Source organism: Lissotriton vulgaris, chromosome 8 (assembly GCF_964263255.1).
Source record: "Lissotriton vulgaris chromosome 8, aLisVul1.2, whole genome shotgun sequence".
In the NCBI taxonomy this organism is placed as follows: domain Eukaryota; kingdom Metazoa; phylum Chordata; class Amphibia; order Caudata; family Salamandridae; genus Lissotriton; species Lissotriton vulgaris.
Window position 1 is genome coordinate 886,535,045 of NC_141696.1, and position 13,759 is coordinate 886,548,803.

General features: G+C 49.7%; 1 protein-coding gene across 1 annotated transcript; it reads right to left on the reverse strand.

Moving 5' to 3' along the window:
• Positions 1-748: 748 nt before the first annotated feature.
• Positions 749-3,807, reverse strand: SOX1 (SRY-box transcription factor 1). The gene has a single exon (XM_086933403.1). It carries the CDS (start codon positions 3,235-3,237, stop codon positions 2,134-2,136), a length of 1,104 nt encoding a protein of 367 aa, XP_086789529.1. The 5' UTR covers positions 3,238-3,807; the 3' UTR covers positions 749-2,133.
• Positions 3,808-13,759: the final 9,952 nt, after the last annotated feature.

Below are 13,759 nucleotides of genomic sequence, written 5' to 3' on the forward strand. Positions count from 1 at the left end.
ATGCATGTATGTATGTATGTATGTATGTATATATATATATATATATATATATATAGGCGTAAATTTAAATGATAGAATAGTGCTGAATTAAGCCAGCATCTTCCTCACAACAAAGCGGTAAGTGCCAAAGTAATTCGTAGGGATTCTTAATTCACCAGACAGACATAACGCCAATAAAAACACACAGAAGTAAATACACAAACGGAAAAGTACAAGATGATATCTCAGACAAAACAATGAACGCTACCCTCGTTAAACCAGGACAAAAAGGCTTCGTTTCTAAAATATTGCTCTCACGCGAATCTTTGGTGTTTAGTAAATAGATTGTTTTGATGTCTATACTCATACCGACAATTTCGAATACTCTGCTGCGACACAGCGCCTACATGAACTACATGCCTGAAATACAGATTGCACACAAGCGCTGCAAACCTGTAACCATTAAAGGGGGGGTGGGGGGGGGGCGTGAGTGAGAGCACTACCTCAGGGTTTCGCTTAAGTTTCTATCGAGCTTTCCTTTTCCACCCATTCATTCTCCTTGGCATGTCAGAGGGCACCGGAAATTACCTCTCTCTGCCAGGCACTTTCTTGATCGATCTATCTATCTATCTATCTATCTACTTGTCGCTGCAAAATCATAGCGCTTCAGCGCTCCGCATGAAGTAGCAAGCGCTATATAAATCTTTCAATGCAATAAAATACAATACAATATGTCAACTCTCACATTAATCAGATAAGCGAACATGTGATCTTTCCCACTTTTAAATTTATTTAACTCAAAATTCAAGGCATCCATACGATTATTTTTAAGCAGGACGATGTTCTCCCCCGCAAACCTATTCACAGAAAAAAAATCTCACTCGTAACGCCTAAAATAATAGGAATAAAAAATATTTCACAGTGCATTTACAGGAAATCATACAAAACGAAAATAAAAATAAAATTGTAGTTACAGATTTGTTTTCCTATACAAAAAAAACGGCATGTGGTTGATCTCTGGAGAAATAAAAGTTTATAAATAAATGAAAGCGCTGACGTCAACACAACTTCTAATGTTTGTATTTGCGGAGTCAGGTTTGTAATAAACAAGAAAGGCTCCCACACTGTCTAGGTTGGTCAAAGAAATGCCAAAAGCGATGGCATTATAACATGTGCACATCTTAGCTAGAAAACGTGGCCACGCCTAGTTACTGTATATTCAATATGTTTTCCCCTCCAGCGAATAAAACGTTTGCTCTCCATGAATGATAAATACTGTACAAAAAAATCTCAATAAAACATCAAAGTTCAGTCTAAAATTCAAACTAGCTTCGCAACTAGTTTAGAGTAGCTTCTAAAAAAAGAGGCGAATGGAACAGCGGTGTGCTTTCCCCCTTTTCATTGTTCTGTTACATTTTTTAAGAGGACCATCAAAGCGTTCTGTACAAAGGGGGCAATGCGCACGGCGTGGGGGGCGTCCCACGCCCTACAGAGGTACCGCATTGTGATTGGCTTTGAAAAGTTTGATTCTCGTCTTCTCGGTGTCTTTCGCGTGTTTGCTTGACGTGGGTGCAGTCAATGTCCCCTCGTTAGGTGGGAGTCCTTGCCAGGGTAACCGCATGTTCTGAACTTTCATGCACAGTCTAGAACGTTTCTGCTTTTTAAACCCCCCAAAAAACTGTACCAGCCCAGGACTGGAGACGGGAACAAAAAAAATACTATGATGAAGGCGTTTTGAGGATGTTGATTAAGAAATCAGGTGTGGGTGAGGGGGAGGGCAGGTGATGGAAAGTGGGGTGATGTTATGAATGATGCCTAAATATGGAAATGTGCATTTTTGGAAATATAGCGAGGTCACCTCTTTCTTACAGTGTTCTTTCATTCTTGGGGCTTGCCAGCGCCCCAGGAAGTGGCGAGTCGGCGTATTGACCATCATAAGTTACAGGGACTTTTCTTTAAAGGATGACAAAGATCCCGTCAGGGTCAGTTCTCTGGGCTGTGCGGGGGTGTCCGTAGAATCCAGCATGCTGAGAGCCTCTGTCCTGGACAGGGGCAGCTGAGAGGGGGCTCAGTCTGGGCAGTGTGTGGGGCCCCGGCCCGGGGGACGGGGGCTTCTGCTGCTCGGCTTGTCCTCTGCGGGTGGGCGGGTGGGGGTCAGATGTGCGTGAGGGGCACCGTGCCGTTCACCGCGCTCTGGTGGTGGTGGTAGTGCGCCTGCTGCTGCGGCTGGCTCAGGCCGTGCAGGAGCCGACCCCCGGCCGCCGCCGCCTCCGCCGCCTCCCCCGCCGGCAGGTACATGCTGATCATCTCCCGCAGGTCCCCAGGGCAGGGCGCCCGGGCCGAGGGGTGCACGGCGCTGCCGCTGACCGGCGGGCTGACGCTGGGCTCCGACTTCACCAGGGAGCCCAGGGCCCCCAGGGCGCCGGAGGCCGACGAGGCGGAGGAGGCCGAGCCCCCCTGCGGCGGCTGCCCCCCTCCCTGGCCCCCGCCGTAGGAGAGCGCGTACCCCGAGGGCGAGGCGCTCATGTAGCCCTGCGAGCCCAGGGGGCTGTACTGCAGCGCGCTCATGTCGTAGCGGTGCATGGGCTGCGGCTGATGCGGGTGGTGGTGCGCGTGGTGCGGGTGGTGTGCGTGGTGGTGCTGCTGCTGCTGCTGGCTGTAGGCGAGCTGAGCCTCCTGCATCATCGCCGCCGCCGCGGCCGCAGCCACAGAGCCCGGGTAGCCCCCGTTGGCCCACCCGTTCATGTGCGCGTAGCCGCCACCGCCTGCACCCCCACCGCCGGGGCTCTCCAGGCGCTGGCCCACGCCGCCGGGGCTCAGGCCCACGCCCATGCCCCCGGGGCCACCGCCGGCCGACAGCAGGCCCCCGGCCAGCGAGTACTTGTCCTTCTTGAGCAGGGTCTTGGTTTTGCGCCGGGGCCGGTACTTGTAGTCCGGGTGCTCCTTCATGTGCAGCGCCCGCAGGCGCTTGGCCTCGTCGATGAAGGGCCGCTTCTCACCCTCCGACATGACCTTCCACTCGGCGCCCAGGCGCTTGCTGATCTCCGAGTTGTGCATCTTGGGGTTCTCCTGGGCCATCTTGCGCCGCTGGCCCCTCGACCAGACCATGAAGGCGTTCATGGGCCGCTTCACCCGGTCCTGGTTGGCTTTGGCGCCCCCGGCGCCCCCGCCGCCTCCCCCTCCGCCGCTCTGGCCAGTGTTGGCCGGGGGCTGCGCCCCTGGGGAGTGCAAGTCCGTCTCCATCATCATGCTGTACATTGGCGCGCCCCTTGTCCCCTCTCACAAAGTGAAATCAAGGAAGCCTTCCGCAGTCTCACCAGAATCGGGGGCGTCTCTGGGCGCAGGGGAGCTAAGGCAGTGTCAAACCCCCAACTCTGCTCCAAACTTGTCTGTTCAGGCGGCTGCTGCTGTGCGCTGCTTGGACGCGCTGAAAGTTGGGAGCCGCGGATCCAACAGGTGCTGCTGCTGCCGCTCTCGGCCAACAAGTGCCCGCACACGCTCTGCCTCTGGGGGAGGGCTTACTTTCTCCCAGGCTCCCCACTCCTCCTGTCTTTATCTTCTTTCTTCTCGTTGCCCTGTTTCTTCTCTTCTTGGTGCTGAAGGGACAGCGTCCGCCGCCGGCTCAAGGGGCCAGGAGTTTTCTCCCGCTGGGAGTGAGAAGGAGGCGAGGGTCTCACGAGCAGGTGCCAGGCAGAGGTGAATATCACAAGCACACCGGTCCTGAGCAGGGAAGAGGACCCCCGGGCCCGGAGCTGAGGGACCCAAGTTGATGAGGAGGAGCGCCCTGGACTAATTTGGTCTCTGATTTCCCTCCTCGCCCGAGGTGAGTGAGGAGATGGGAAGGAGGGAAGAGAGAGAGGGAGTGAGGTAGCGCAGCCATACACAGAGAGCGCACGCTGCCATTAAATGAGCAGGGCTCGTCCAATGGGAGCGTGGCGGTGGGATGGCTGATTTGCATGCAGGGTGACGTGGGGACGTCGTAGCTGCAGAACGGGGTGATGCTGGAAGTGTATAAGAGTGTGTGCGCGTGCTGGGTGTGTTTGCTGCGGTGTGTACGGCTATGGTTAGTGGCCTATGTCGTGTATGTATCTGCAGTGTGCTGTTTCAGTGAGCGAGCCAGTGCCAACTTTGTATGGGTATCTGTTAATCCCGCCTGGGCCTCTCAGTGCATGCATGTTTGATGCATGGTTAGGTGGATTTTTGGGCATGTAGTTGGTGCATGGTATGCGTGCAGGGTGCTTGTGTGGCAGTGGTGTGTAGTATTTGCGAAGAGAGTGATTCGGTTTATAATACATTGCTTTTTGTCAACTTCGTTCGCGTCGTACTTTTGACCTTTCTAAAAGTTGCGTCGCGTGTGATGGCTTGTTTGATGGGTTACATATGGACTGTAGACAGACGCGGATCGGTTATGGTTATATGTGGCGCGTGCTGTGTGTGTTATATGTGTGAGTAAGAATAGTGTGTTCTGTAGGCATCAGTGTGTGCGTTGCAGGGCTTAGGCGCATGTTTTGTGGGTGTGGGTGGTGAACATATTTGGTTTGTGGCTGGTGTGGGTTGCATGTGTGTACGGTCGTGCGTAAATGTCAGGGTTTATGTTGCAGTAGATGTGGTTTGTGTTACGGTGAAGTGTGTATTGAACGAGTGTGTACATTTGTGTGGAAAGTGTGGAGTTTAAGTATGCATTTGTCGGCGTGTTTGCATGTGTGCAGGCTGCGCGCATTGGTGACTATGGGAGATGCACCCCACAACTGTTTAGAGGCAGCTTTCTGTATGTGGATTGCATGTATGGATGCTTGAGTCGGTGTGTGGTCAGTGTATTTTGCTGCATGTGGGGTGATTGGGGGTTGCTGCCTCCCTCCCAGGACCTCTTATAAGGACTAAGCACTGGTGCCAACTGGTTGCGGCTCAACCAACTCTGGGTACCCGTGCGGGGATTGGTGAGCACGTGTCGAGTGATCTCGGACACATTCCACGCACCACAACCTGTGCGCTAGGTCGATTGTGTCTGTCGCACCTCTTTAAATAAACCAAATTTGCAGACGGAATTCTTCTGGGCCCCCCATTATATCCCAATTACGTGCTATACAGCTAATTACCAGTGAACAACAAACCACAGCAAAGTTCACCCTTTACTCCCCCCCCCCCCTCCCCCCTCGCGCTAACGCCCTGCCCCCAAAAAGTAAAATGGTTTCTGAGGCAGACTAACTGCATAACATGGCAAACACATTGCACTCAGAAGGACAAACGAGGTGGGGTTTGGAAAAAGAACACTATTGCACAACTATTTTGATGTGTGCCTTCTTCCCGAAAGACGCCACCGCGATTACTTTCATGTTTGTGATATTGCGTTATCGTCGACATTTGCGAATCATCACGATTCACTTTTTTCTTTCCAAAAAAATACATAAGAATATTAAAAATAAATTATAACAAAAGTTCAACAGAACAATTTTAAAATGTGTAGCCACTGAATTCAATATTTCGAAAAAAAAACACAGAGACGGTTAAATAAATAAATGTTTTTGTTTCTGGCACCATGCGAGGCTGTCACGTGAAGTTAAAAACAAACATGGTCTTTAGCGCATCTTACCCCCCACCACCCCCCCAAAAATATCTCTTGTCTCACAATTCCCCATATGCAGGCTCACGTGCCTCCTGGGGCTGCTTAAATATACATTGAAAAGTATTCCTCGTGGTTCCTCGCCACGCTTTAATTGTGTGTTTGATGGTAATGAAGGGGGGGGGATTTGCATACGGTACACAGGGGAGCGTTTTTGCGCGGGATCTGAGAGGTGGACTCTCGCTCTTCGGGGAGTTTGATGTCTGTGTCAAATGAATGTGTTTCTGGAGTGAGCCGGAGGTCGGCTTCTGGCCGCTGGCGTCAGTGAATGCGCTCACTAGTGAGGGGGAGGGGGGAGGGAAGCGGCTGGCTGCCAGCAGCGGGGGCGGCGGGCCTGGCAGAGCTCTGCTGCCGAGGCGGCAGGTGCACTGAGTGACAGCTGATTGACAAGGTGGGGGCGGGGAGGAGAGGGTACGGGGCCTCCAATGGGGAGTGGGTGGGGGGATTCGCTGCCAGAGAGTTGGGCGACTTCCAGGAAGCCGCGACGTGAATGTCATTTTTATCGACCTTGGAAAGATGAAACGCGGAGCTGGACCTGCCAGGCCGTTAAATTGCGACTTTGAAGGCTAAAGAGAGAGCTCGGGTACAGAATGCCCCACACCGAAGTCTGTTTTCGAGCAAAACACGCGACAGGCGTAAATGTGTCCATTTGTTTTTACTTACTTTTTTTAAACTGGTTTGTTGGCAGCGAAGGAGTGTTGGCCGTCAGGGGGCTCACGTAATCACGAAAAAGTGAGATTTTTTTGACAAAGTTTTAGTGTCTGAAATTGTTATTTAAAAAAAAAACTTTTTCTTATCCAAATTTATTCTTTACCACGGGTCAGACGACGTAAAAAGAAGCAATTTTTTTTTTGGGGGGGCGCATCGGAGATATACTTCTGGTACTGCTTCTCTGTGGGTGTCACCCACATTTTCATTGCACGTCTTTAGTCACTCCTTGATAACTCCTCTTTGCATACGTAAATCAGGGTATTTTGAACTTCCAACCCTGTCGCTATGTAGTACACTTCTCCCACGAGCAGCCTGGGCTGGTGTAAATTAATCTGTGGATGCAGAAGTTACGCTCACGCAGAGTGATTTACTTACACGTAGATCAGGGTAATTACACTTCATATTGTCTCGAGCAGCTCCTGCGCATGTTCCAACTTGCGCGTTTTATAGGGCGCATCAATATTGCTATAAAAAAGCATGAAACTGGTACAAGATGCCAGGATTTAATAACACAGCATTAATGATGGGGCGAAAGAATAACAGAAAACATCGAATTGTCGAAGAAAGCCAGAGGTTTCTAGCGTTTCAAACCGTAGGCGACAAATATACCCTTGTTAGCAAACATATTTTAAGGAAAATACGAGCCTCGAATTCAGCGCTTCGATTGCATTTGAAAAACACAGCGCAGAATTTTGTTTGGAAAACTTTTCACACGTAAAGGGAAGCACAACGTTAGTGCAAACCGTTTTACAGGAAAAAATATATTGTTATTGGAAAGTCGAATATTGCGAATGGCTCTCGTACATACACCGCGACCGAAGCAGTTGGTGCGCCCAGGAGCAAAAGCTGGGAAAATAAATATTTGCAGCTTCCCCAATATTAACTTGAATTCTTGCTATGTCGAGGCACTAGAATGAAACGCCAGTTGTATCGACAGGAAACCGGGATAATAGATGTTATTTGCCAATAAATAATACCGAACAGAGAATGAATAGGAAAAGTAGCCGAATTTGCACCCATACTGCATAAAGCCATTACCAAACAATGCACAGGCGTGGTTGAGGCCATTCTAGTCTGTCATTGGTCCGAGGTGAAAATATGCTAAGTACAGAGTAAGTTGATTAATGGTACCACACAGGAGCTGCAAAAATGTTCCAAAAACGCTACGCAGGACAAGTTGTTATATTAACAAGAACCGCTATAATTAAATAATAAATATTAAAAGAAATGCCGTTAATAAAAATAATAATAATACTATCGATTTTATTGATAGTGCTAATACAGCCACCGCTATAAGTAAATATACGAAAATAAATTTTACTCTGCAGGCGTGACGTGCGTAATTGCACGCGCACTTACCCTGAGATGGGAACATGCGCGCACGCACGCACCTGTCTGTATATTTTCGCCCGTAAATGTGTCGCGTGCCGGGTCGTGAAGTGTGCCAGCCCTTGTTTCCCTGCAGCCCACTGTGTGAGTTCAGCACAGCTTTCGCCCAAGCCACTTTTGCTACTTGCCGAAACGACTGGTTTCCAAACAGTCTTTATGTGTTTTTTTTTTTGTAGGATTATTTTTTTTTCCACACGGTATTTATGTTTCACCGTGCTTGTGCGCCTGCAATTTTTTATGATAACACTTTTCGAAATAAATAATACGCCGATCGCCTTTCGTGCAAGGGTCTGCACAGTGCAGCACAAGGAGGCACTCTAACGTCAGGCGATTGCTGTTAAGAGGGACGACAATCCTTGGGTTACTTCTGCATAAGTGGCCAGAAAAAGCTCAGCTTTCCAAGGAAACAGTGCAATCTATAGTCAAGGACACATTTACTGAAAGAAAGAAAAATGAGGCGCTCTCTTTGCCAAATCTTGCATCACGAATGATGAATTCTCATCCAAAAGAAGGATTCCAGAATGTTCCTTTGTTTTAAGCTCTGGGGATTTGTTTTGAGACCCGTTGTGCTTTGTTTCTTTGGCACCTTGGCGGGTGCATATTTACTTTATAGATTGTACGAGTATCTGGAGTACGCACTAGCAAGTTTTTTTCAGTTTCTGCCAGTTGCTCTGCCCAATTGGCACTGGGCGGGTTCATTCGGGGCACCACCTGCTGCCTTTTTCAATGGCCTTGACCTCCAAGTACATGCAACAGGGCCACTAGGAACTTTTGTACTTGCCCTGGGGCAGTCAGGAGTTTTTTTGGGGAGAGGGTAAGTTATTTTGGTGGAGGGGGACTTCATATAGCGACGGTATCGGAGCGCTGTACAGGAGCACCAGTTGCGCTACAGACGGACACCTTCCTTTTGTTAGGCACGGGGGCAGATTTAAAAATCCCCTTGCGCCACTTTTGCGTCACTTTCCCCATGTTAAAAGTGACGCAAAAGTGGCGCAAGCGGCTTGTAAGTGATTTGCTCATAATCACAGGATGTGAGCGTCCCTACCCAGCTCTGAGTTTGACCGCTCTAGCCGTTAGGGCACATCCTCTCCCATTTGGGCTCAAACTTTAACAGTGATGCCTTTTCTCACCAATGCAATGGAGCTCTACCTTACGACTGGGCTAAAACTGAAGTGAACACCTTGTATATTTCGTTCGCACTTGATCCTCAGCTAACAAGGCCCAGCAGCCAAGGCTTCTCTCAGAGAGGAGGTGTGAGGTAGAGGCTCAGATTTCAATTAAGAAAAGAACACAAATGATCGCCTATTGTCCACCCAGTGCCTTAACTTGAAAATAGAAAAATTAATTTAATCACAGTACACAACTCAATACTGTACATTAAAAAAATACAGGGAGCAATAATGCACGCAGTTGTACTAAGGGAGTAATTCTGCATAGAGTGACCCGTCCAACACTGGCGCAGGCTGTTCCCCGATGCTTATGGGTAAGGGGTATCCAACAGATATAATCAATGTACACTAGGACACATTGCACTCCTGGATTAGTAAGGTGTAATGTTCTGACACTCCTTAAGGCTGCAGTTTAACCCTGTGACTTCTTTTATTTCACTCAATGGTATTGTCTATCATATCGCCCCTCGCAAAGTCGGTCTCCGTTGTGCACTGTATACTGTGACCTGTTCAATATGGCGGCCCCGCTGGACACTGCCGGGTGAGGAGGAGTTGGTGCTTCCGCTTTCACTGACAGCCCAGAGGCGCAGCAGTGCTGACCTTTGCCCTCGCTCTGCTGACTCAAGCACCAGCCTTTGATGGCCTGGCTGTGTGCAGGTGCGTGCCTCCCGTCACGAAGAGGAGGGGCAGCACGTTCACATGCCAGAAGAGGTACATCTCACCTGTGCTTGTAGTGTTGAAGGAATCTTTCATTGCTGGATCTTCATCAAGCTCAATCTCAAACCCACCGTGGTGGTTTATACCAAGTCTGCATTCAGTGGGTGGGCCCGATGTATACATTGCTGGGCATCCCATTTCTCCACCAAGGTGGTGGATTAAATGATGACTATGCCACCCTGACACAGGAGGTTCCACTAAATTTAGAAATGTCTGCGGTCCTAGTGGACATTATAGCATTGACAAGAACCACCATCATGGAGGTTCCTGGCAATCCTTTGTAAGTTTGACAGACAGCCCCATCAACATGAGGGAGCCCTATGGCAAACTTAAATTTTTTATTTTTATTGCCAAAAAGAGAATACCAAAGCAGGATTTTCTTTTCCAAAATAAGAAAAGCAATTACCCCATTGCCATGGGCGTTCCACCTGTAGCAAGGGGGACGCTGAGCACTTTTCAGTGCCCCTTACTACCATATTTTCCTGGGGGTGACGGGCACTGAAAATCAGCTGTATGTTCGCCCATCTAAATTAGGTGGATGGACATACAGCCAAGCCTCAATGACCCTTACTCAGTCAGGCTGTCGGATGACTTGACCATTGCAGAGACAGGTTCGTTTCAGCTGCCATGAAACCTATGGTCTGCCCTAATCTAAATTGGGTTCATGTGCACATGTAATAGGACCCGGATCCCCCAGCATGCTCTCCGCTCCCTCCTTATAACCTGACAACCCACATGATAATCAACGACAGAGATTTGTGTGGGTGTCAAAAACGGCCATGTTTAATATTTTGACATTTCATAAACATGACAAGGCATTTCAAAATTCATTAAATGCAGTTATCAACACAATTTTATTCTTGACTTGCTGATCTTCTTTCGCCAGATTAAGATTCTAATCTTCCAACACTAAGGGGGGGGGGGGCTTCCGGCTCCCCTTTTCCATGCCGTGCATCCACGCGAGGTGCAACCCACCTGCGACCCATGAGGAGTGGGCCCCCAACCTCTGATCCTTGTCCGCCTTCTCCGGGGACCCACCCTCCGACCACCAGGCTGACCAGGAACCCAGGAGGCTCGTAACCTGTCGCCCTAGCCTCCCCAGCCGGGGCCCTATTTCACAGCGGGGAGCTTACCGTCTCCCCCCTCAGTGCTAGCCTAGGGAGTACGCAAGGCGGACCCCCGTCCATTCCGTCGGGCAATTGTACTGTTCCAAGGTCTTTCTACCGCCACAAAGGTGACCAGGGCCCACAGGTCCGTCACCTTCCCCACCTGCGCTCTGCATGAAAGACCCTAATCCTCTAACCCAGTTCTCTGTGGCGATAACTGCACTCCATCATTGCGATACATCACCTCACCAGGAAATCCGTTCGGTGCGGAATGTGACACCAGCAGCCCTTCACTGAGCCCACCTGGTCACCTCCAACCTTGTGATACCTCACCTCTCCGGAGACCGGAGAACCATTCAGGTGGAATGTTACACCAGCGGCCCTACACTGAGCGCTACTTGGGCAATTCCTACTTGAGCCGCCTCACCGAGACATTCCAGGCTCTCGACTTCTTCCCAGGGCCGGCTGTCCCGACACAGGAAACCTGTTCCCTTCAGGCCTTCCGGCCATACCACTCGCCCCTGCCAAGGTCGCCTTGCAGCTTGTCGCATGGACGAGTGCCTCGTGACACCACCACCTTCGTGGGCCCCCTACTGAACAGGAGAGAAATAGAAAAGTCAAGTATGGTCATTGGTAAGTCATCAGCATTTCTGACACTACTATTCAGGTCACATGGGTCTCCGCCACCGCTGGACGACCAGCGCCAACCTCTTCCATTGTGCCGCCTCTGCAGTTAGCGTTGCCTTACCTATCCTGCCCGAGAGGGCCGGGTACCCCAACACGCCCCGTCTCAGTCCCGCTAACACTACTCTAAGCAGCTTGTTTTGTTACTGCCCCCGACAGTCAGCATACTACCGGTACAGCCCCAGGCCTGTCCAGCTCCTGCTGCGCGCCAGGGAAACTATTATAAACCTCTTTATGGAAACAGACATCCCGTTTTCCTGTGTATTCCTGCTAGACGGACCCATCCAGGGTATATGGGGACTATACGCTAAGCATGGGCGGAAAATCCGTTTCGCTCGCGGATTTTGCGGATTTTCGGGAAATTCGCAATCCGCGAGATTCGCGAATCTCCCGCAAAATCCGCAAATCCGCGAGCAGCGGATTTTGCTCGCACTGCTCGCACTGTTCGCGTGAGTTCGCGTGAGTTCGCGCCCCGCGAATAAGTGCAAAATTGCAGAAATACGATTTTAGCAAACTGAAAGTAACTACTTACCAGGTTCAAAAGTTCAGGCTCATCATTAGTAGCCATTTCCTGTAGTGCTTGCTGAGGGGCCCCTCCAGAGTTCAGTTGCCAGTTGCAACTATTATGTGACCCTGCTCTGAACCTCAGAATAGTTACACATATGCCACAAAGGTCCTGAATTACAGCTAAGGGAGACAAGCAGGAGCCAGGCTGGCAGTTCAAATCCATTAATCAGCCCCTAATTCATTATTGTCAGTTGGGGCAGGGCAGGTGTTGTAACTAATTTTGCAACAATGAAAGCACTTAGCAAGTGCAAAAGTTCACTAATCAGGAAGCACTAAGGAAGCAGGTGCCAGCTAAAAAAATATTCTGTGACACATTAATCAGCCCCAAATTAATTCAGGTCACTTGAGGCAGGGAAGGTGTGCTTGCGTTGCCACAATAATGTACACTGACTGGACAACCAGAGGGTGCTGTGATGAAACAGAGGGTGGCATGGGTGGGCCAGAGGGTGGCATGAGTAGTCAGAGAGTGGCAGTGGTGACAGAGAGTGGCAGTGATGAAGAAGAGTGTCCCAAACAGGCTGGACACGTAGAAACAACAAGTTCGCGAAACTTGCGACCCGACAGGTAAGTTCGCAATTTGCGACATTGTACAAAACCCTCGCGAACTGGCAGAAACCCGCGCAAACACACAAAAAAAAAATCCGCAAATTCGCGAGAATTCGCGGATTTTGCGGATTGCGAGTTCGCAAATCCGCAAAATTCGCGAACGCGAGATTCGCAAAATTCGCCCATGCTTACTATACGCCAATTGAAGGCGGGGTCCTATGTTATCAGACAAGGCGACCAGAACAGTGAAATCTAGCTACTTCCTCTTTCCCTGAATCTGGCCTACATTCCAGGATGATAATTGACATGGGGGGGATGGTGGAGTGAATTAAAAGCAGCTTATCATATGGTTTCCACTCCGGTATTAGCAGTACCGTGAACCATATGTACACGATAGACTATGAGCCACTGAGACCGCTATGCAAGGTACCCCCCTTGCGCTATCCTCCTTGGCCTCCCGTACTAGCAATCAACCCCTCTTAACTCAATTGTAAGGGGGGGGGTCACTCCCGCCCTATTTAGATCCCATAGAGCTGAACCTCCACTCTTGCACGTTCTGCCCCCTCTAATCCCTTTGTTCATTAATAACTACCCATTGACAACCAATAAAGACTTGCCCCTCCTGCGACAGTCTGGTCCCATTAAGTTCTTCTCTGGTCATATTGTGGCTCTGCACACCATATGCACCTACCAACCAAGCCCCAGCCATCGGGAGCAAGATGTAAACAAACAGTGGCCCTTAATTACATCCAGGTTTGAGTACCGAAATTCTCCTGGGAGCAGACACGAAGGTCACAGTAATTCAGTGGGGGCCCATTAACATTGCTAAAACCACCATTTACGTAGAGATAAAACTCGTCAGCCTTTGCCTTGTAACACTTACACGTCCGAGAGCCACTCATCCGATGACATCTTCCACGAAGCATAGTTTAGAATGATTGTCAATACCGGACAATTTTCACATCCACCCCCTGGATGAAAACATCTCAGTTCCCCGCTAAAGAAAAGTAAAGCAGAAAATTATGACGCCTCTTTATCCTGTAATATAAGTAAGTCTTCCTTATATTTTCTGCCACACTAATCAAACAGCATATCGATTTTTCCACCACAGTGTGATTCATCATTTGCCCAGTACCCTTTTTAGATGCACCATCCTGTAACCCTGGTGAGCTGATCCGTTCGTGTTCTTATGGCACCGCAATGCGGATGCAACATTTCTCAAGGCATACACCGACATTATGACGCCCTGGCACGGTACCGGGTTCCTAAAT

Bases quoted from the DNA above. Each gene is read 5' to 3' on its own strand.
- SOX1 (XM_086933403.1), bottom strand. From the start codon at position 3,237: ATGTACAGCATGATGATGGAGACGGACTTGCACTCCCCAGGGGCGCAG.